A 24303-nucleotide genomic window follows, 5' to 3' on the forward strand; every position below is an offset into this window, starting at 1 on the left:
AAAACAAACAAAAAGAATTGAATATGGGATTGAGCGATTTGCAACAACAATTATAAATAGTGAAATCATTGTCATTGATAGTCAGTTCAGAAGGAATTTTTAAATCAAGAGCACGAGCAGTTCAAACGAATATTCGGGCAAAGCCATGTACAGTGCAAACGAAATGGAGGAGTTAAAAACCCGTAATCGCCATGGAATAAGAGAACTATTAAGAATCGCTTATATAGTGGGCGTGAATTTAACTACTCAAACGTCGTATAAGAAACGTTTGCTACTGTAAGTGTTATCACAAAAAAACAGAAAAAGAAAAAAAAAAGAAAATTACAATTGGCAAAATAATCATTCACGAAAAATAAGAATTTATCATTTCCACAATATTTATTTTGAATAAATAGTATTGGCAACTCTTTTTATTAAATATTTCAAAAATCGAACAAATAAAAAAACAAAAAGGTATGTGATATTTGTTATAAATTACGCAAAATTACGCAAATTTGTTGAATCAAAAAAAAAAAAATATATCACGCAACTAAACTTTTTTCAAAAATTGTCCGTGACAAGCCAACTTTTGGATAAATGCGTGAATCTTAATTCACAGTTTAAAGCAAAAATACTAGTTTTTAAGGCAGACAGATCCCCGAGACAACGAGTTTTTCAATCATTTTGTGCGAAAAACTGCGACTATTTATTGCCTTAAAATAAATTACATATTAATATTCATATTTAAATGAATATAGAATTTTTTTTTTAAATAAAAAAAAAAAATTGGTGGCGCTTCAACGGCTCAAACGTATCTCCTTTAATTTGCGCCAAGGAATGAACAGCCTCTTGTAATCAACTGACATCAACCACGCAAAAATGTTTTGTTAAAATAAGTTATTCCGCTTTGCACTTACCTATTTTTAACGAAAAAAATTCAAAATTTGAAGTGAAAACGAAAAAAAAATTCACCTAAAAATAAACAAATGTATCAAAGCAATATTTTTAGTGATGATTTATATACCAGGTACCATCCATAGATGTCACTAGGAGTATTTTTAAACCTTCCCCAATGTCTGGTTTTTTTTTCGTCTGTCATCTGTCAACAATATTCAGTTCATAGTTTGTTACGTTCATACAACAATGCATTTTGTCGCTCTTAAAAATGTCGAATTTTGTGCCTTCAAACTACGATTTGCGGGCATCGTTGATTTTCTGTTATCGTTTTTTTTTCTTATTATCAATTGAAGAAAAACGCTTCTCAAGCTCATCAAATGCTTATAGAAGCGTATGGTGGGCATGCTCTAAGTAGAGCACAGTGCTTCAGTTGGTTTGAAAAATTCCGAAGTAGTGATTTTAGCGTGGAGAACGAGGACCGTGGCCGGCCACCGAAAAAGTTTGAGGACGCCGAATTGCAAGCATTGGTGGATGAAGATGATGGTCAAACGCAAGAAATGATGGCAGAACAGTTGGGAGTGACCCAAAAAACCATTTCCAAACGTTTTAAAGACATGGGCATGATTTTAAAAGTCGGAAGATGGCTGCCGGATGAACTGACAATGTGACAATGCACCGCCACATCGAACAAGAGCGACCCGGGAATTGGTGGAGACGTACGATGGTGCATGCGGCTTGGAGCCTTCCGATTATCATTTGTTTGCCTCGATGGGCCACGCACTTTCCGAACAGCGTTTCAATTCTCACGAAGAAGCCAAAAAATGGTTCGAGGATTGGTTTGCGGCCAAAGACGGCCAAATTTTTTGGCGCGGCATCCACAAATTGCCTGAAAGATGGGAAAAATGTGTCGCTTGCGGTGGCTATTATTTTGAAGATTAAATTTGTAACCATTTTTTGTTAATAAACGTTTGAAATTGAAAAACAAAGTCTCATTTCATAGGTATAGACCTGGTATACCTGGTAATATTGGAGGTATGTGCAAAGGCCAATATGCTAAAGAATAACCATGTGAAATTTCAAGTTGATATCTTGATTACTTTTTGAGTTCTATTCAACAGCCCGGAAAAAACAGTATTTCGAGAAAACCGCGACTAAATTTTTTATTCTTCACCTTTCGTTCGACACTCATCACTTCACTGACTTTATAGGGACTTTTTAGGCTTTATATTAAGCTTGAAACAATGAAAAGATATTCTACTGCTCCCTTAACTTATGGCCGCCATTTTGACTTCAGATTTGTAAGCAGAATATCAAAAAACTAGTAGAAGCGTGATTTTAATTAATTATGTCACCTTTTCCATAATAGTTTGGGGAGAAAAAAATCCATTATTTTTGCGTAAAATCTTTGCGCAAATGGTTTTCAACTGTTTAATGGTCGATCTTTAGCTCCTCGGTGATGCTACGCCTACTTACATGCCGGCCAAATTCGATTACTTCTGTGATTTTATCGACATCATTAACAACGGGCCTGCCTATTGGCGGGCCTTAACAACATAGATGTCTGAACGAAACCTAAATTGCACGTAATTAGCTGTTATAGTATCGGCACCATAAACACTATTCACAGTTTCAGTGGACTGGCTTGCATTTTCACCTTTATCACTGTTGCTTTAGCTTCTTTTTCAAAAAAGTAAGGTTCAATGACTCCGCCGTACCATAAACCGCATTCAAACAGTCACACGTTGAGGATAGAGAGGCTTTTCAGTAATAATTCTTGGATTTTCTGAGCCGCAGATCCGACAATTTTGCTTGTTGACGAAGCCACCGAGGTGGAAATAGGGCTCATCACTCAAGATGATTTTTCGATGGAATTCCGAATCAGTTTCATGCATTTAAACGACCCAATCAGCAAAGAAACGACTTTGTTGATGATCGGCCGGCTTGAGTTCTTGTGTTAACTGGACTTTATAAGCCTTAAAACCCAAATCTTTATGCAAAATACGGTGTAATGACGTTTGTGGAATGCTTAATGCCAAAGAATGACGAGGAATTGACAAACGTGGGTTTTCTTTAACAAATTCGGCTGTGTGTACGGGTTTTATTCTTCACATCACTAACTTGTCCCAACACCTATTTCACCTATTTCTGTATTGCGGTCCGACAAGTCGCTTCACGATGACCCAAAATTGTTCGAGTTTTACAAACCGTCCCTGCCTAATTTTTACTATTTTTATAGTGAGTTTTAATAATTTTAATCCATTGTTTAAGCGTGTATCGCTTCATTTTTATTAATGGCGCAGTTTCTACTTGTCAAATATCAAAAAATGACAGATTCAAAAGTGACATCTACCGAAATAGCAAGCTATTCAAACACCTGTTATTGGAAAACCCTTTATAAAAGACGCAATTTTTTTATATTCTATCACATACCACGGTTTTTTTTTTTTGTTGAAAGTAACATTTTGTGAAAGCTTTTAATATCATCGACTGTATGCAATTCAGAATTGGCCACCGAGATCTTGTGATTTAACACCTTGTGACTTTATAATAAAATAAAAATGAAACGAAATTGCAATGCCATAAATGGGCCCAAATGCTGAAAATGGTTGAAATAATAACACAAAACAGAAATATGGAAATATTTGGAGTAATTTCTTTTTTTACTAAATCTATAAGATAATTTCATGGCATTCCTCTCTTAGTATGATACCCGGTCAATCGGTCCACTAAACAGATTTATTTTTCTAAAGTAAATTTACACAAGGTGGAAGCGTTGTTCTGGCGTTAAGTCGTCTTTGCGTTTGTTGGTTATGATCACGGATATGTAAATATATATCTATACAGAATTTGATTGGGTGAACTAAACATATTTTGCTCTGTTACATGAAAACATTTAAAATTTTAATCTATTGAATCATAATCATAATATATTTTTTTGTGTCGTTAGTATCAATGTTTTACTGATAATTGCAAGTTCCATTGGGTTGTATCCTCACTGGATATTGATACAGAAAGCAGAAGGCAATATACCACTCATAGCAGAGGTAAGTATGTGTATGCGCATATATTAGATATTACCGATTAAGGTTTCCACATAATATTTTCCAAATAATATTTTCGTTTTTGAAGTGAAACTTCTTAGGCGTCGATGGACAAGCGAGAATGGAAAGTAAAATTTCAAGGCCATGCAACGTTTTGGACATTTTCGTTCCGCGAGAGAGAAAAAAGATATAACGTAGAGGAAAAGGAGAAAGAGAGCTTTACCTTATACATATCTTAGATACAGTTTAGGCTATTTTTCCTGAGTTTTTCCTTGAGGTTGCTAATTTATAGTGAGAAATAACACTGCCTACTTTTTGGCGCCTGTTTGTTGGTTCAAATTTGTAGGAAATATATTTTTGGTGCCTACTTTTTGACGTTACATTTCCTTGGTGCCTACTGTTGGGGCGTTTTTTGGACCCAATTTTTGTGGCGTTTCGTTTTGGTACCTACTTTTTGGCGCTTATTTTATATACTTATACTATAAAGTGCTATATATTCCGGTGTGGGATTTATTGGTATTGCCTTACAGTAAATTGTGTCGTTGTGCGGGTGATAAACGCTCGGAGTAGTGCGCGTTGTTGCCACGGTTTGTGTCCGGCGTTTACCTACACCGGTTGACCCTTCTCCGTTTTTTGTAAATTTTGTCTATTTGTATTCTCTGCAAATGTTGTGAACTTATTTAGATATTTATTCTGTTTCTCACTCTCTCTCTCTCTCTCTCTCTCTCTCTCTCTCTTTCTCTTATTCTCTCTTGGGGCTCTCCCTCTTTCTTTGTCTGCCTTGAAAGTTTCACTTCTGTTATGTGTACTACGCAGCACGCATTTTTTTTTTGTTTTTTTTTCTCATATTTAGAAAATACGATTCTCTTTCTCAGCACAGCACATTTGTATACGAGCGCACTTTTTTCCAAGGATAATATTTTGTTTTGGCTTTTAGAGCTTTTCAATAGCCGAAAAATAATTCCTTAAACTCGTTACATAAAAGTTACGAATAATAATTATTGTAATAGGGCGTAATAGGGCGCAGTACCTATCAGGAAGGCCAGGAAGAAGTTATGAAGTTTGTTAGACTCGTTATTATTTATTTGTTTGTTAAATTTTGGAATCTTTCATTAAAACACATAAAAAAGAAGCAGCGATAGCAACATATAGAATGATAGTGAAATGATTGTGAATTTCATGAAATATGAAATAAAATAAAGGTTGCAAGAGTTTTGAATAGCTAATGCTTAAAGACAAAAAGAAAGAGTATTTAGATCTATTTTAAGGAGTTGGGGGTAGTCAGAATTTTCAAAACATTGTTTTTTTACATTTTCTAAAAGCACAATATCTTAGAAATATTGTGTGAAAATTTTAAATAAATCCGACAAATACTTTTCGAGTTATTCAACAATTAACAAGGGGCGCTCGAGCGCTCCGGAGCGTTCGAAAGCAAGCAGCAGCTGCAAGCAACTGACTTCTCAGGGCTTATTGTTATGAATGTCCATGTAGGTCTTCCGTTGTGGGAAGTGTCATCGACGTTAAAGTCGGCACGTTTGAACTTTGCAAACCATTTCCGTGCTGTAGACTCACCTATGACATCTTCTCCATACGAATCGCAAATGTGCTGGGCTATTTCGACAGCTTTTTGACCTCAATGAAAGGTACAAAAGCAAAGAAGAGCAGGTGTCAAAAATATTTATGTTTGCCTCAATTGTTTGTATTTAATTTCTAAACTTCAAAACTAATAAAGAAATAAATAACTGAAAAATACAATTAACATATTTTGTAAAGCAGAAGGTGTCGAATGAATACTTAACGAATACCTCTGCTAAACAGCAAACAGTTCGATCAGCCAGCATTACTTTACCTAACAGTTGTTTTTTAGCTTAGTGTTTTGCTTTCCCTCTGTTCCGCCCTTTCAACTGCATAAAACGTACGTGAATAAAGAAGCTGTACAAATTTTAATTTTAAATACGAAATAAAAAATAGTGTTGAAAAATTGTTATCTTTTCTTTTTAAAGCCATATATCTGCTACTCACAAGTCTAAAAATTACTATTTATGAAATTGTGTTGAGATATCCACAGTCAGTTCTTAGATCCCTTCCATGCCCAATTCCCTTGCCCGTGTCAGTTATTCGTTTTTTTTCGTTCAACTTGGTTTACTTTCTGCCATACAAATTTAAAGCCATTATTCGCATGTGTTACAGTTGTTATTAGTTTTTTTATAGCATTCAGTCATTTTCAAATATTGTATATGTTAAGAGTATTTATTTAAATACATAAAGCGATATGCGGAGAAATTCTAGCAAGTGCTTTTGTCTTATTTAATGGTCATGGAAACTGAATTGTTGAGCATTTCAACATTTAATGTACAAAAGAATTGTACAACCGCAGTAGATACGTATGCTCGTTGACTAACTTTTGTGAAACTCAAATAAATTCATAAAACAACAGTCATAACACACATTCATACCACTTTTTCTCGCAGACAGCTACCACCGCATTACAAACAACAACAATTATTGTTAGAATGGTTTACTACCTCTTTGCCCAGCATAAATTTCAAAACTTGCTTCATAAAGCTGAAACACATGAAATTCTTCAGAGTTGTGAAATATTCAAGACAGGTGAGTACATAAAAATTGTTCGAATAGGAGTTTTCAACATTTTAAATATATTATTTCTTTGCAGATATGCCCGTTACAATCCAGTTGAAGCAAGAAATTAATGCAATTATGAGTACAGCTTGGCAAGAAACCAGATGGCAACTTTTATTATGCATATCCAGTACTTGTTGTATACTTAGTAACTATTTCTTCAGTGCACTCCTCAAAAATTTATATCATCAAATAATGGGAACACCGGACTATGTTTATATTTTGCGTAAATATTCATAATCATTTATACCTATACATGTACACAAGTAGTACTAGTGGCCTAGTCGCTGGCGTCAAACCTATTAGCTCCTATGGCGGTTGCCAACAATTCGCTCTGTTTGTTAGTAACAGACGAATCTATTGGGTATCTGCCCACAGAGGTTTGTGCTGACCAAGGCCAGTGCAAGATTACCACGTGTCAACGTGGAACACATCCTCCCCTCTTAGACATCTTGAAACAGAGCTTAACATGACAAATACTTTATAAAATGCGTTAACATTAACAATGCAAAAATCACTAACTCATCTGCTAACACTCTCAAAGTTAGATAATTGACTATTGGTTGGGGCACTAATCTATTGATGCTAGCGTAATCGAACATCACGAGTAGGCAACTCGAGGAATCAGCTCTGGTCTATGCGAAACCATTGTGTAGCAGCCACGTTAATAAATCTATTGAAAATTGAGATGCAACGACAGAAAAATTCATATTGATAACTCATAAAGTACCAATCAAAGAATTCAAAGTTAATGCTCGTTGCCAAAGTGATATCTTACACTAAACAACTCTTTTGTTGCCTTTTGTTTCCTTCGTTCATTTGTGAGCCACAGAGTGTTAACAATGGAAGTCAACAAATAGATTTTACACATTTTCGTTGATAAAGGCGAAAAAGGCAAATCAGGCCCCAAAAATTGTGAATGGTGATATTGCCAACAGCCAACTACGTGCAATTTTGGCTTCGTCGATTCGCTTCAGGCATTTTTGGTGTTCAAGATGCACCTCACACAGGCAGGCCCATCATTGATGATGTCGATAAAATCACAGAAGTAATCGAAGTTAGCCGACATTTTACCAGTCGTAGTCTCGCCCAAGAGCTTAAAATCGACCATAAACCAGTTTTACACTGTTTGCTCAAAGCTGGATTCAAAAAGAAACTCGTTGTTTGGGTGCCACACCAATTATCACCAAAAACCATGATAGACCGAGTTTTCATCTGCGAAACCTTGGGCAAATGGAATGAAATCAACCCCTTATCGGATGTTGAATTGAGATTAGAAATGGGTGGCATACGACAATATTGCGCCAAAAAGATGGTCAGAGCGTGATGAAGCAGATCAAGCGGTGACCAAACCTGGGCCTAAGGGCAGGCATACTGTGTATTTTGTCGGACTGCAAAAGAATAATTTATTGTGAGTTGTCATATGGCCAAACACTAAATTCAGATCTCTATTGTCAACAACTGAATCGTTTGAAGCTAGCGATTGACCAGAAATGGCCAGAATTGGCCCACAGAAGAGGTGTTGTTCTCCATCACAACAGAGCCGAGAGCTTCGTTGGGGAGGTGTTCCACCATATAGTTCGGAACTGGCACCAAGCGATTAACAGCTTTTTCTGTCATTGCAAAACTTCCTGAGTGTTAAGAAATTAGTATCAAGAAAAGATTCAGAAAATCAATTACTAGAGGATTTCGCCAATAAAGACCAAGACTTCTATGAGAGGGGCATTATGAATCTTCTTTGGCCACAAAATGCCAACAAATTATGCAACAAAGTGGTGGATATTTGATCCAAATTGGACAATCCGAAACATCTTAAATAAAGTTTTGAATTTTACGCAAAAATAATGGGTTTCTTTTTCCCCAAACTGATACATTGCTTCACTAGTTCAGAAATAGCGTTTTCAACTGACTTGGCGATGATAATTGAAGCCTCAATCCTGAAACTTGACTTCATTGAACCCTACTGGTGGTGTGCCGTTAAAGATGATTGTTATGCAGGTAATCCAGACAGGTGATTCAGACTTAAGTGCTTGCACTCCGTAAAGAGAGAAAATTGGATATTCAGAATGCAAAGTCAGCCAAACCACTTAAATGAAATCCTTTTCATAAACATGGGAAATATTTCTTCTCTCCCACAAAGTCATAAAATCAGGTGGTTCTTCTTATCGATATCGATAACTATGGTTTGACAGCTGAGAATGGCAAACTGTTTTGAAATTTCTGTGCACCATGAAACGCCAGAACAACGCCTCCAAATTGTGGAAACTTACTTCGAAAAAATATAAAAATAAATCTGTTGATAAAGTTCATACTGGCGGCATCACCGGTTACTATTTCTTTCGAAATGAGGAATGAGCTGCCGTTACGGTGAATGACGAGCGCTATGTAATAATTGAGTTATCGTGAAGAAGCTTTTTATAAAGGGTACTCTATACCAAGCTTACTTTCAGGGCCCAGATGCGGCATGCGACTACCAAAGCAGCTAAGGTCACTGGCATGCTAAGTAGATTAAAGGCAATCATCGCGATGGGTGGGCTACCACAGAGCAAAGGAAAGCTAATTATGGCGGGCACAAACTGAATTCTCCTCTACTGCAGCGAAGTATGGGGAATCCTGCTAAACTACAAAGCCAAGCGCAAAGCACTGGAGGCTGTGCAACAGCGGCACTCAGAGTTGCCTCAGCCTACCGCACTGTCTCAAGCGCAGCAATTTTTGTGATCAGCGGACAGATACCCGTCGACCTAATGGTTCATGAACGATTAGATGTCTGGGGCCCCAAGAAGAAACACGTCATCACTAGCTGCTCAGAAGGGGATGACAAACCATGCTGTGGGAGCAAAGCCGATAGGACACTGAACCTAGTAGCATAAGGACGGCGAAACTTATTCCATTAATTGACAAATAGGTCCAAAGGAACTTCGGAGCAAAGCCGATAGGACACTGAACCTAGTAGCATAAGGACGGCGAAACTTATTCCATTAATTGTCAAATTGGTCCAAAGGAACTTCGGGGAAGTGAACTACTTCTTATCTCAGCTCCTCTCGGGCCACGGATACTACAGGGTTTTTAGTTGTGACAAATGGCTCGCAGAATTAAATGCTCTGAGGGAACAGATTGGTGACTTTGCGCCGAGCAACTTAACCAGCTAAATGCTCGAACGCGAGGACAGCTAGACCGCAGTAAAGAAATACATCGAGAACGCACTACGACAAAAAAGATTGACCACGACACAGTGCAACAAAGCGAAGCCGCACAGATAAAAATAGAAGAAGACGAGCCTATAGCATGGAAGCTGGCTACAAATATGGTGGACCCAGATCTGGGTGAATAGAATTGGTTCTTTATGGCTGCCGTTCTGGACCCAACCGAAGTAATATAGAAAGCAGTCCCGGGAAGGGTGTCTCCCTAGAAGGAGATGAGGGATCGTTTTAGTGGCCACACCACACGACGCAGTAGACGACGGTCGCTGTAAGTGCGAAGGCATTTTGAACCCTACCACACCTACCAAAAAACAAAATAAATAAATAAAATAAATGGTAATCTATATAGGGAAATCTCCATTTTTCACTGAATAAGTTTATTATATATAAAATACATTCCTTACACGTGCAATTGCTATTGATTAGGAAATAAACAATAATTTCTCAAAATCGGCAAAATGGGTAAAGCAATGCGAATCTTTAAAAATTTCGGAAAACAGGCACCTGGTATACATGTAAAATTCGGTTCTGCCCGCACTAAAATCCTTTTTTTTCTTCTTCTTTCTACACTTTTGCTCGCATTGGATATTCATAAAAACGAATATATTAATAATTAAATATCTGACATGCAGCCTTTACCGGTTATCCCATGTTTCCGGACATGGGCGTTTTTTGCTATGCAATGGATATGTTTTTCGGCGCTTGCTGCCTCATTGTTGCTGGTATGGGTGAGTAATGAAATTTCGACTTAAAAAGAGATCCTTTGCAAGAAAACTTAATTTTCAGCTGGCGTGTCTCTTCATTGTCCTTTTTTGATACTTTGCAAGAATGCTTGTGGACTTGTGCGAAGCTTGAGCATGCTTTTGGAGAGATCCACCGCCCCACTGGTGCCGAAACATAGACGTGATGAGTATTTGCGTTATTGTGTAATTCAACACCAACGCACGCTTGAGTAAATATTATATATCGCACCCTAAATACAAAAGGGGCACAACTCAAAATTTTCCACACTCGAGCTTGACTTGTTTACAGTAGCACAGAAAACAAACTATGTGACATATCACGCTGAAATTTGCTATATAAGCTTATAACAGTCCTACCAAAAAACAAAAAAATTATTTTTGCCATATGTCATCCGCGGACCGTTTTATTAATAACGTCTCGTTCATATTTGAGCAGAAGCACATTTTGAGTTGTGACCCTTTTGTATTTAGGGTGCGATATGTAGATACATACAGGGTGCGTACGGTATTTGAGGACAACTTGAGGTGTAGAACTAATTAGCTTTTATTTTGAACAAAATGTAATGAAAATTTACGATTTTTTAACACAACATTAACTTATCATATACTCCTAAAACCGTTAATTAAAATTTCCATTTGCTACAATAACCCCCTCCAAAGCCATTGCATGCCAAAATCAAATGCTCTTTATTCATATTGCCCATTACGGTATTGATTGCAGTCTTCAGAGAAGAATTGGTGTAATAGGGATTCTTATTGGATTCATACTCACCTACAGGTAATCCAGGGGATTAAGATCTGGGGAGTTAGGTGGCCATAATTCACTGGTCATGGAAATTTTCAGCCATTCAATCTTGTGTCGCCAATGATTTGTGTGAACAAGCAGAATCTTGCTGAAATGTAGAGACTGTCAGCGCGTACACTAGCAATCAAGGGTTTCAATACTGTTTCCAGAACCTCGATGTATGCAGCAGAGTTTACTCGAAGTCCTTGAGTGAGGAAACCCTCGCAACACATAAAACCATCACTATGATTGGAAACTTCGTGTGCAAAGCAACAGGAACCTCTGTAGAATTGGAACATAGCCATCTGTAATTTTGGCAATTTCTGCAGTTGGCATTTTGATCTTGGTAGAAGTGTTTTTCGTCCGGAAAAAAGCCGTAACTCTCAGCCGCTTCAGTGCGTTTAGTTTTGTTTAGAGGACATTTTGATCAAATAACTCGCTGTTCTCGTAATTGCTCTGACCCAAGCTGTCTTCTCCGCATAACGTAGGAGATATGCCAGAGATTTTCATGGACAACTCGACGGATAAGACCTCAGAAGCATTAAGCTCCATCGAAAAGATCTCATTGGTTTTGAAGGGTATTTTTCAATGATCGCTTCCACTTGTTGAATAAATTCTACAGATCGGAAAGTGTCAGAACGGTTCTCATGTTTTTTGCGATTTACAACAGATTCTGCATCGCCGCGTGTTGTTCCCATTCACGGCGAACCTTATGAAGCAACAAACGGACGCACTTAAGATGATTAGAGATTTCTAAATCGGGGTGATTTGCTTATATGGCGAAGATAACTGCATGGCCCTTCATTTCTTGAGTGAGCAAAAGGAAGAGTAATGGCTTGGGAATGTTATAGTCACATATATGACAGTCCTCACATACCGTATGCACCCTGTATTTTAAATCTATTTATTTGCACAATTTCAAAAAATTTCAATATCAACTATGAGTAAATGCTTACATTGGGCGCTTTTAACCTTCAGTATTTTTTTTGTGACAAATATTTTTCTTAGTCTTAGTCCTTTACCTGCAAAAATGATAGCTAAAGCATTAAAATGCTCCACGAAAATCATGCTCGCGAGGTTTCACTAAAGAAAATTTGTGACAATATAATATTTCAACTGGAAATTAGCTTAAACGCCTTTTTTACACGTAGCAGAATTGTATGCCTCATCAGAATTGCATGTTTAATTAAATTTGTAAAGTTTGTCGCACTTTAAAAAACAAGAACTGAGTCGTGCTGGACTATAACTTTTTTAAACGAAAGTGCTCTTCTAAAAATGTATTTTTAGGATTATATGTTTTTTTTTTTGTACTAAAAATTCTGCTGGATGGTATAAGTATTAACTCTTTGGGGACGAAGCCGGTCGATGGGCGAGCGTCGCTGAGGACTAGAGGTATTGAAGTGGGCAGTAAAGAAAATAATTGAACGTTATAAAAGCTAAGGCTTTATCTAACAAAAGACAAATTTTTCATAAAACCAAAAAATAATTAAAAATTTAAATGCTTGAGTGGATTCCTTATTTTCCGGCTTTCACTTCCTCTTAACGAAGTGATGCCATCATCTTCCGTCCTATCAGATTCAAAGTAATATTCGTCAGAACTGTCACTATCTAACGTATCATCTCTAAATCTAGCGTAGCGTGCTGGCTCCTTAGGCAGTGACACTGAGAGACTGAAACGAAGAACTGAAACTCGTTCTGACTCTACTGTCGTCTCACATCATAAGTTTACATTATAAGGAAGATAAGTCTTCATCGCTAATAGCTCCTAATGTCTTTGAATGAAAACGTGACTCTTTTACTATATCTATGGGTATCTTATCGCTGAGAATGACAGACGTCGCGAGCCTTGCAGCTACGAACTAATTTGGGCGGCTATATGCCGACACGCGTCCGGAACTCTAAAACGGTTTGGGCCAACGGTTTGGGCCGACGGCTTGCCGACACTCGTCCCCAAAAGTTTGATAAGACAAGTTTTGACAATTTTTTGGTTTCTTATTTACTTGTCATAATTTTTCATGAAAACAAAGTTCTTTCTCCCCCAAAACCAAAAAAAAAGCCTAAGTTTGAAAAATTTAAAAATCAAAAAATAAAACAATTCAATAAATTTTTATCGAAACTCCTAATTTTTTTTATTTAAGTTTAATTTTTTGTTTTAATTTTTATAAAAAAATAGAGTATGCTGAGTTATAGTTCAATAAAGTTTAGTATAATAGTAAAAACTTGTACTCGCCCGGAGAGCTACTTGCGAAATTATTCATGTGTGCTCTAGCTATCACTACTACTATCTATCGCTTATGCTGCTCTGCTACTACTCCCATAGCTGCCATCTGAGCAGTATTCGTTTTTGTTTCATTAGCTGCATTTTGTATGCGTTTTTACGGGGGTACACTGAAAATATAACCGAAAAATTAGGTCAGTATACTCTGGGTTGTAGCTATGGTTGAATACAACTTAAAATTATATTTTTTATAGTTCCTGAGCGCTATAAGGTTTTATATTAAAACTAAAGTCCATGCAGGAGCGACCAATCTATTGATATTTTCACTACTCTTTTACCGATTTATTTATTTATATACATACATGTGTCCATAATTTGGAATGTAGCGCTATTTCACATTGTCTGAAGTGAAGGACCGAAAAAGAAGTGATCGCTCCCGCGTTGTTCGAACCAGTGCAGCCATAAAAGCTTTCGAAAAATAATTCATAGAAGTCCCCTTAAAAACAGCAAATCATCTGCAGCGAAATAAATGCATCGATCAGATCCATGTCAAGACTAATTAGAGAAGATATCTACACACGATGGGGTTAAATAAGTAGAAGATTTAAAAATAAAGACAACATTTTTTCAAAATTTCCTTTTTTATTTTTCGACGTAGTCCCCTTGGGAGACAATGCTCCGACCATTTTTTAAAAGGATTTGTACAACTATTCAAAAAACGTATCTATCTCGACGTAACGCCATTCATGCAGTTTAGTGGCGACAATTCCGGCTGAATGTGCTGGTGCGTTATCGTTCGTTTTCGCCAAATGCGGCCGTCTCTCTTTCAATTTCTGCAATAAGTCACTGTAGTATTGCCCAGTGATCGTTCTTCCTTTTTCAAAAAAATACATGAGGATGACGCCGTTCGCATCCCAAAAATACGTCACCATGACCTTTCCGGCCGATGGGACCGTCTCCACCTTCTATAGAGCAGATTCATCGGGATAAATCCATTGTCTTGATTATTGCTTAGTTTCTGGTGTGTAATGATGAATTCAGGTTTCATCAACGGTGACAACACGCAACGCAAAAATTCCTTCGGATCTCACTTAAATTGCTTCGAAATTAACAGCCGCATTTGCTTGTAGTCCAACGTGCGCAAACGCGGCACCTATCGGGCCGACAATTTTTTCATTGCCATCTTATCATGTAAAATATGAATTAACGTTCCCGGTCGACACATCTATGACCTTCGCGCACTTTCGTTCGTCGATCAATACGAATCAAGTCGTGGACTTTTTGAATGGTTTTCTCCGTAACCACGTCTGCGGGGCGTCCTGATCGCTCCTCATCAAAAACAGATGCTCGCTAACGTTCAAATTCGTTGAACAAACATGTAACTGTGGTCATAGATTGCGAATCGTCTTCATAGACAGTATCCAACTTTGATTTTATCTCCTCGCATTTTTTCCCATCCACAAACGAAAAGAGAATTACCAACATAGAATAACTGCCCATCAACTAGTCTGAAATTTTTTAGACGTCGTTTGATAGATGGCAGCAATACCAACTTCTCTCGGGAACGCACCCTGTTACCAAACACGGATACTTATTGAACCGCCCTCGTAAAACACATCCGTCGCTCAACTGGTCATCTTTTAACAACGCGCTTGAACAAAACTAGGCTTGACAGATGCAAGCAGTTTCTTCGGTGGCACGCGGTTTTTAATATACAAAAATCAAAACGACAAAATCTATGCTAAAACTTCTAAGGACGCAATTGTTGTTCCAAGGGTTCAGCGTGGCCAGCATCCAGCCCCCGTAAGCGTTTGGTGGCGAGTGTCTTGTAGAGTCGTTACATCTCCTCATTTCTGCGAAAAAAGAGTTAAGACCGGGGCAAAAGTTTACCAGAAGGATGTATTAGAAGGCGTTGTGAAGAAGTTGAGCACTACTCTCTTCAATGGAGAGCCTTGGATCTTCCAGTAAGATACCGCTCCAACCCATAAAGCAAAATACCAATCAGCAGTGTCTAAAAACCAATACTCCGGGGTTCATAGCCGAAGAAAAGAAGTCCAGATATAAATCCATTGGACTACAGTTTGTGGTCAGAATTGGAGAACATCTCGAAGAAATTTGGAGAGTCTCAAACAATTTTTGGTTCGAGTAGCGATGTCAGTAGCCATAGAAACCTTGCGTGCTGCAATAGCTGAATGGCCTAATCGTTTAAAGATTTGTGTAATATAAAATTTATTTTCTTTAATATTTAGATGGCTAAATAAACCTAGAGGCGGCCGCCGTGGCCGAATGGGTCGGCGCGTGACTACCATTCGGAATTTTCAGAGAGAACGTAGATTCTAATCTCATTGAAAGACAAAAATGAAAAAATCCTCCCACATACGCGCTGATACAAGACGTACCTGAATTGGCACGAACGCACGCTTTCATAGGAGTGGGCGATCTGGAAATGTCGCAAAACAAGTTGCTGCGCATGACATGCGATGTTAACCATTTTAGGGCCAAAAAGTTCGAAATATTGAGGGAAATTGTTACAGTTTTTTTTTAATTTCCAAAAAAAGTTGAATACTTCGATTTTATGTTCTTTGTATACGAATGAAGGAACATGCATAAAAAAAAAGCTCTTACGTTATATTTATTTAACGCAGTATACTTTAACGATTTTGCAGTTTCATCAATGACATCAATCAGCTCTTTAAACACATCAGTCTCTCACAATTTCTACATAGCCTAGTTATTTATGGCCTCGTGCTTTACGAAATGAATTTTGGTTTGGTAAGTAGGAAAACCAGCTCCTAAATTTACTTGCTTACTTAATAATTCATTTCTGTATTTATAGGAATCGAATAAAGTAATATTTGTTCGCATGATTATGTACATTTGCGCTGCTCTTACCGGAGATTGCATATACTACATAAATGGCCAGCAGTTAGCTACAGAGGTGTTGCCATATATTCACTATATTTATTTAATGGCTTCAATTTTAATGTCGTAACTGAATTACAGGGGGAGCTTTTTTTAAGATTGCCAGGATTTTTTTTTTGTTTGGGCGGGGTGGCCCTCTCTGGAAATTCTTAATGTCTCACTTAAAATATAAATTGTGTGTAGCAAACGTCGCAGTTTTCTCGCAGATTATTGCTGGTATGGGCACCAGCATATAACGCCAATTGCTGAAAATTCTTGCAGTGACGTTAGCGTCACAAATTCTAAGAAACTTGTAATAGTACGTTGGGGAATAAGCTCATAAAAGAAAAACAATAATTATATCAATAAGTTAGTCTATTATATATTCGCCGTTGCTTTTCATAACGTTTTTCCACCCATCGACCAATTTGTTAATGGCGTTCCACCAAAAATCGCCTGGTCTGGTGCCATACGAGTAAAAGTGGTTCAGCCAGTTTTTAAATACCTCTTTGTTATCGTAGGTTGTTGAGCCGGTTTTTAAGAACCTCTTTGTTATCGGAGGTAACGCTCTTCATGTGGTTTCCCAGGGAGCACAAAAGATGGTAATCGGTGGCTGCAAGGTCCGGGGAATACGGCGAAAGCTGAATGACCTCCCATTCTAGCTCTTGGAGTGCGGCTTTGACGACTTGTGCAACATGGGGCTTGGCGTTGTCGTGAAAGGGTATGGTCTGACCATGCCGATCAAGTATTTTCAGTCGAATAGCCTCATTCGCGCGGTGTAGCTGGGCAATGTAGAACTTCTTGTTGACCATGGCATTCTTTTCGAGGATTTCCCAGTGCACAATGCCCTCCCATTCCCACCAAACACTTATCATGAGTTTCTTTGGATGAAGATCCGGCTTGACTCTTGACTTTGGCGTATTTTCTGGAGCCACCCACTCCTTTCTTTGCTTCATATTGATGTACTAGTATAGGCACCATTTCTCATCTCCTGTGACAATTCGGTACAAAATGCGTTCTTTATGACCGCGTATTGCTCGATGGCGAGCAAGATGCTGAGAAGCACTTTGAAGGCGACTTGAGCTACCGTCTTTTTTATTTTCTTATATCTTATATCGTTACGTGTACGTCTTATTATGTCGAAGAGCAAAATAAGTGCAATATTTTAGACATTAATTTTTCAATATATTTTCAGCTCGAAACTATTCCGGTTGCCTGTTACAGATGCGAATGGTATAATGAGTCAGAGGAGTTTAAGAAAACTTTGCAGATGATTATTATGCGTTCCAATAAAAGTTTTTTCTTTGAAATATCCTGGTTCGGAATAATGTCCTTGACTACATTGCTGAGTGTAAGTTCATAAAAATATTGTATACAAAGTATATATCCTATTAGCCTTGTGAAAGTTAGACTCTCAGCTCACAGAGAGGGCAAAAGTTAAAAATACTGCAAAAATTACAAGCACTCGTAATTTGGAGGCATATACGTACTATTTTGAAAATCAATTTTTACCTAGACTATTTTAATAATACCTGTGTTGAAGTTAAAAGTTTATTTATACCGACAAAAAAGTTCCCACATGAAGATCCCCAAATTACCGATATGACAAACCAAAGACACAAGGAAAGATAATTCAAGTTTTTATTTCGTAAGAGGTATCAACACCGCTTGAGCAGCCATTGGCGTAATGAGTACGATATCTGTGTACAGTTTGCCACCAAAGTGTTGGTACAAAAATAAAAAGAAAAACAAGTCAAATTTATGTAGAAACTAAAATATTAGCAATCAATATACAATAAATTAAATACGTAGATTCATTTACTTTTCACAAAAAATCTTAAACAAATGTTTAAAATATTTTCTACTTCTTTTAAATGAATAAACGGTAATGTCCTTGAAACTTGTCTGGTGCAAAAATTAGATTAGACACTTCTTTTGTTTTGTTTTTTGTGCAGATGAGGGGGTTTAAAATGACTAATGCATCATGAAAGCTGGCGTCGCAGCAATGGTATGTCCGGGGACTAAAAAACTCCCCATCGTTTGGAATGGTCATTTCACATTACTTCATCCATCTTCCTCATACGAAACCACTGAAGAGCTCTCACTTTCCCTCGCTGCTTAGCAGCGTGTCTCTTACATTTGCAGTGGTTATGTGACCGACTGCAGTCTCCAGTATTCGACGTTTTTCTTCCCAACGTATGCATTGGAAGAATTTGTGTTCAGCGTCATCTTTGGCGGCGTCCCTGTGATGTTCGCATGGCCGCATGTGGAATGTTCTTCTTCTTAATTGGCGCTATAACCGCTTACGCGATTTTGGCCGAGTTTAACAAAGCGCGCCAGTCGTTTCTTTCTCGTGCTAACCGGCGCCAGTTGGACACACCAAGTGAAGCCAAGTTCTTCTCCACCTGATCTTTCCAACGCAGAGGAGGCCTTCCTCTTCCTCTGCTACCACCAGCTGGTACCGCATCGAAAACTTTCAAAGCCGGAGCGTTTGTATCCATTCGGACAACATGACCCAGCCAGCGTAGCCGCTGGATCTTTATTCGCTGCGCTATGTCTATGCCGTCGTAAAGCTCATACAGCTCATCGATCCATCGCTTGCGATATTCGCCGTTGCCAACGTGCAAAGGTCCAAAAATCTTGCGCAGAATCTTTCTCTCGAACACTCCAAGCGTCGCTTCATCAGATGTTGCCATCATCTAAGCTTCTGCGCCATACGTTAGGACGGGCATTATGAGGGTCTTGTAAAGTGTTAGTTTTGTTCGTCGAGAGAAAACTTTACTGCTCAGTTGCCTACTTAGTCCAAAGTAGCACTTGTTGGCAAGAGAGATTCTACGTTGGATTTCCAGGCTGACATTGTTATCGGTATTAATGCTGGTTCCTAAGTATACGAAGTCTTTTACAACCTCAAAATTATAACTGTCAACAGTGACGTGGATGCCGATACGCGAGCGCGCCGACAGTTTGTTTGAAGGCAGGAGGTACTTCGTTTTGTCCTCGTTCACCACCAGACCCATTCGCTTTGCCTCCTTATCCAGTTTGGGATGTTCGCGTTTCCTTATTTCGTACAGGTATTTCTGGAAATACGCGTGTTCTGAAAGCATTTGGCTTCTATAAAAGTTGACTTCGCTGAAGGCTCTGCTGCTCCATGTGGCGACGTCTTTTATAAGCCTAGTCGTCCACCTGACGCGTGTTTATTTAATCCATCGGTCTTGCCATAGCCTTATCGTTTCATCCCTTACTTCGCGCGCTGCAGGTTCGCCAACTCTTTCTTCCATTCCCTCTTGCTTTAATGTCTACAACTTTTTCCTTTCAAAAGATGGTAAGTCTATCTGTATTGAACCGCTTATCACTTGAACAGCTGGCTCTGATACTATGCGGTATGCGGAAATAACTCTCATAGATTACAATCGTTGCTAAGAGCTTGAATCGGTGCTTTACCTCCAGGCCATTTGCCCACAGTTCAGCACCGTATAAGAGACGGAGAGCTTGGCAGCCATCGTTATTTCCCGTTTCCTTTGGGTTGGACCCCCTATGTTAGCCATCAGTTTACTAAGCAGGAATGTCATCTCAGCGGATTTCTCTGCTGCTTTTTTTCTTTTGGGCTCAGAAGGTTAGTCTTGAGTCCAGTCTTATGTCTAGGTACTTTAAAACCAGTTTTTTTTGTTGTTAACGTATTTCAGCAAGTTTGCACACTAACTTCTAACAGGATATACTTCTTGGTTAGAAGTATCAGTTCCGTTTTATCTGTGGCTAATTGGAGGCCCCATGAATCTAGCCACATTTGTGTTCATCTCACTACTTGGTTCAGTTTTCTACGAGCTCCTTCAAGGTTTCGTGCTGTGATGACGGCTGTGATATCGTCTGCGTATTCGATTATAAAAGTACTATCGGGCATTTCTATATTGGGGATCTCGTCATAACTAATATTCCACAACTCGGCACCGAGAATTGATCCTTGTGCCGCTCCGGATGTGACGTCTATATTACAAGAACCCTCTGGGGCTTAATAGACGAGTTTGCGGTTTCATAAGTTATTTCTCTGATCTCTGGCTCTTTAGCCAGACTGGGCTCTGAGGTCAACTTTTTTGGCCCGGAGTCCGTTCTGCCACTACTTTCTGCAGCCTTCAAAGCCACGGCTAGCAAACGGGTTACTCTAACCCACAAGCGGGCTTGGCAGGCTGAGAGAGGCTGCTGTTGGACAAAACTGATGTTACCTGTCATGCCCGGCCGACTGTCACAATTCCTCCTCTCAGTAAGCAGAGGGGACTGTAGGAAGCTGGTTGGACTGATGACGGGCCACTTTCTATGGTCAAAGCATAGGCTTCTCAGACAGTGTACTTTGCCCAGAATGTGGTGAGGAGGATGAGACAGCGGACCACTTCCTGTGCATCTGCCCCGCCCTCGCTCGAATCAGGCTTGACGTCTTTGGCAACGATATGTTAAGAAGCGACCATCTTGGCTCCTTGGCACCACAAGGTCTACTCAGATTTCTTCGGAGGTCGAGTAGATTTATAGAAAATTAAAAAAGGAATCCGAGTGCAGTACAATGGATTTAATTGTGTCTAAGTGCTGCACTTGCTATATAGTCTGTCCCAACAAAACGAAAAAAAATGAGTTCTCATTGTCCCAATATACAATGTAGGTATGCCGGAATCTTAGCTCTAAGGCGGCCAATATGTCCGCCCATCTTACGCTATTAAAAGCGTATCTCTTACAAAGACTGAATTTTAGTTTAAAAACTCGCAATTTTGGTTGTTCAATTTAAAAAAGGAAAATATATACTTAATATTTTATCGTACTTTTTGAGATACATAAATAAATAATAAACCTAACTAAATAAAACCTAGTTAAAACTTATTTGAACTTACACAAAATGCTCAAAAAGCTCTACCATACCAAGTAACTCATATTAAATTTTATTATTTTCAGATTTCAAGAGCGAGTTTTTCATACTTTGTACTTCTTCAAGATATTGAAGAAAAATGAGCGAACAAAGGAGCATACGAGCGTATGAGTACCTGCTTCGATTTTTTTAAACTAAGAAATGCTTAAAATTCTGTAATCTGCTTGTTTGTATAACTAAAGTAATAAAAAGCTATCCGTAGATAAACAGATTAAACTAATTGAAACTAGTTTTTTTATTAAGATTATTTTAATTTTATTCTATTTAAGGTTAAAGTTGCTCATGTAGTACATAGAGTTATCCAATAAGGGCTTTTCAAAATGGAAGAAACGCATTTGTTTTTAAGACAATAATAATTTTCTCTTTTATTTGGAAAACCCGCGTATGTCTTAATCCATGGAAATGACAGCGTTTAAATGTCTAAACGTTTGTTGGGCGCCAACGCAATGCTTCGACGAAACGCAATAGATCACATGACGTGGTCGAACAGGCACCAAAGAGACCTAAGGTATCCATATAATTTTGGGAGAATAAAGTCTGGTGTCTAGGTTTTCTTAGTGAATACATGAAAAGAGTAAAATAATAACCGTATTACGCAAGGTTACTAATTCGATGCCTATTTAACGATTCGATGCGTATTTAAGTCAGATATTGGTCGGTCGACGATGTTTTTGTCCTTCTCCCATAAATTTGCTATTTTATGAATGAAAGTTAAATAATGTCTTTTTATTCATTTAATGTGATGTGTGGCTGCCTATAGAGCCACGCTGCGATCGGGCGCAACGCGAGCCATATGGGATCGCTACCGGGAGCTAAAATAGAAAGAGAGACGTATTATCAGACAGATAAAACGAGAGGCCGAAATACGTGAGTGCGAGAAGCTTGAAATGCTGGCCAATAGGAACAACGCCCGAAAATTCTGCCAGTAAATTCGGCGGCTTACAGAAGGTTTTAAGACCGGGGTTTTTCTTGTAAGAACAAAGACGGCGATCTGGTGACTGACATCCAGAGCATACTTAAATTATGGAGGGAACACTTCTCGAAACTGTTAAATAGTGATAGCTGAGCATGTCTCAGAGAATGTGAAGATCCCGATTCCCTACTCGTTGACGACGGAATTGTCGTTCCGTTCCATTAAAGAACAACAAAGCCGCGGGCGCCGACAGACTGCCGGCTGAGCTATCCACATATGGCGGCGAGGAGCTGGTAAGGTGCATGCATCAGTTTCTTTGCGAAATACGGTCGGCAGAAAGCATGCCTGCCGATTGGAACTTAAGTTTACTCTGCCCAATCCATAAAAAGGGTGAATCTGTGCCAATTACCGCCGGATTAGACTTCTAAATATCGAGCGAACATATTGTGTGAAAGCCTGAAATCCACCATCAACCAACTGGTTGGACCTTATCAGTGTAGCTTTAAACTTGGAAGTCCCGAATCGCCAAATATTCACAATATGCCAGCTATCCACGCAAAACTGATACGGCTATGCAAGACTACGTTGCTCACCACCACCAGCGCCATCAGAATTGGGAAGGACCTCTCCGAGACGTTTGATATCAAACTGAGTAGTAAAGCCCTCTCTCGACGAACGAAACTAGTACTCTATAAGGCTCTCATCATTCCCTTCCTAACGTATGGCGCAGAAGCGTGGACGATAACAACATCCGATCCTTGGAGTACTTGAGAAAAAGATTCTGCCCAAGATTTTTGGACCTTTGCACGTTGGCAACGGCGAATATCGCAGGCGATGGAACGGTGAGCTGTATGAGCTTTACGACGACATAGACATAGCGCAGCGAATAAAGATCCAGCGGCTACGCTGGCTGGGTCATGTCATCCGAATGGATACAAACGCTCCGGCTTTGAAAGTATTCGATGCGGTACCAGCTGGTGGTAGCAGAGGAAGAGGAAAGCCTCCTCTGCGTTGGAAAGATCAGGTGGAGAAGAACTTGGTTTCACTTGGTGTGTCCAACTAGCGCCGGTTAGCACGAGAAAGAAACGACTGACGTGCTTTGTTAAACTCGGTCAAAATCGCGTAAGCGGTTATCGCGCCAATTAAGAAGAAGAATGGAATTAGTAAAAGGTTTGCACTTAAACTGTATTAACACATTTTTCAATAAACTTTTCGAACTTTCAAACTAGGGGTATATGCAGCCTTTTGTTCGTCACAAAGCACGACATGAACTGTGCTGCTTTCACACGTACATTAGCATACTCTACGAGGCAATGGTGCCGACACTTATACTCGTAGTCTAGACAGATGGTGGGGTTAATTGGGATTAGCGATTTAATTCGGAATTATCTCAGAAATTAGGTGCAACTAATGTCGACTGACAATTGCATCTTATCAGGGGCATTTTTTAAGAACTCGTAAGGAATTCGCTCGATACCTGGAGCTTTGCTTAATTAAACCTTGCTTAGCACTGACTATTATGGTCTTGTGATTTGAGGCAACGCTCCCTCGGTACGCCACTTTGAAGGCGTAACAACATTCTTAATAGATAGGACAGGAACTAAACACTAAAGAATTAATTACTTATAAAAAAGTGAATGTATGTATGTACATACGCAAATAAAAAATATGAATTTTATTACCTCAAAAATGAATTTTTGTATTTGCATACTTGAAAGTCAATTTTGTTTCAATTCAAAATTAGAAAACTAATACTGTTATACCCGAAACACCTATGTATGTAGTAGACTTCGACTGCTTTTATGAATTCAGAGATGGAGATATGAGTATAATATTTGCATATTGAGCCAAGGCAACGGAATGCATGCATGTGAGTAAACACATGCACAATAAATGCAAAATATTAAATATATATTTATGCATGTACTAGTCGTTTCCGACATTCAAATCTCATATTATTTATTAAATAAAGGCCATTACACATCAAATGCTAATAGGACTATGAATAAGTTCGTGCGGTTTTACAACAGATGGCGTAACTTGATTATTATTCCATCGATCCACATTTCCAAACATTCATT

General features: G+C 38.6%; 1 protein-coding gene across 1 annotated transcript; it reads left to right on the plus strand.

Annotated features, from left to right (window-relative positions):
- The first annotated feature begins 145 nt into the window (after window positions 1-145).
- Window positions 146-21413, plus strand: LOC129242478 (odorant receptor 63a-like). Its single transcript, XM_054879140.1, has 10 exons — window positions 146-276; window positions 3824-3920; window positions 6389-6527; window positions 6592-6783; window positions 10390-10485; window positions 10544-10709; window positions 16169-16274; window positions 16339-16440; window positions 17599-17754; window positions 21336-21413. The coding sequence occupies exons 1-10, from the start codon at window positions 146-148 to the stop codon at window positions 21390-21392; spliced, it is 1242 nt and encodes a 413-aa protein (XP_054735115.1). The 3' UTR covers window positions 21393-21413.
- The last annotated feature ends 2890 nt before the right edge of the window (window positions 21414-24303 follow it).

Source organism: Anastrepha obliqua, chromosome 3, assembly GCF_027943255.1.
Source record: "Anastrepha obliqua isolate idAnaObli1 chromosome 3, idAnaObli1_1.0, whole genome shotgun sequence".
Classification (NCBI taxonomy): Eukaryota; Metazoa; Arthropoda; class Insecta; order Diptera; family Tephritidae; genus Anastrepha; species Anastrepha obliqua.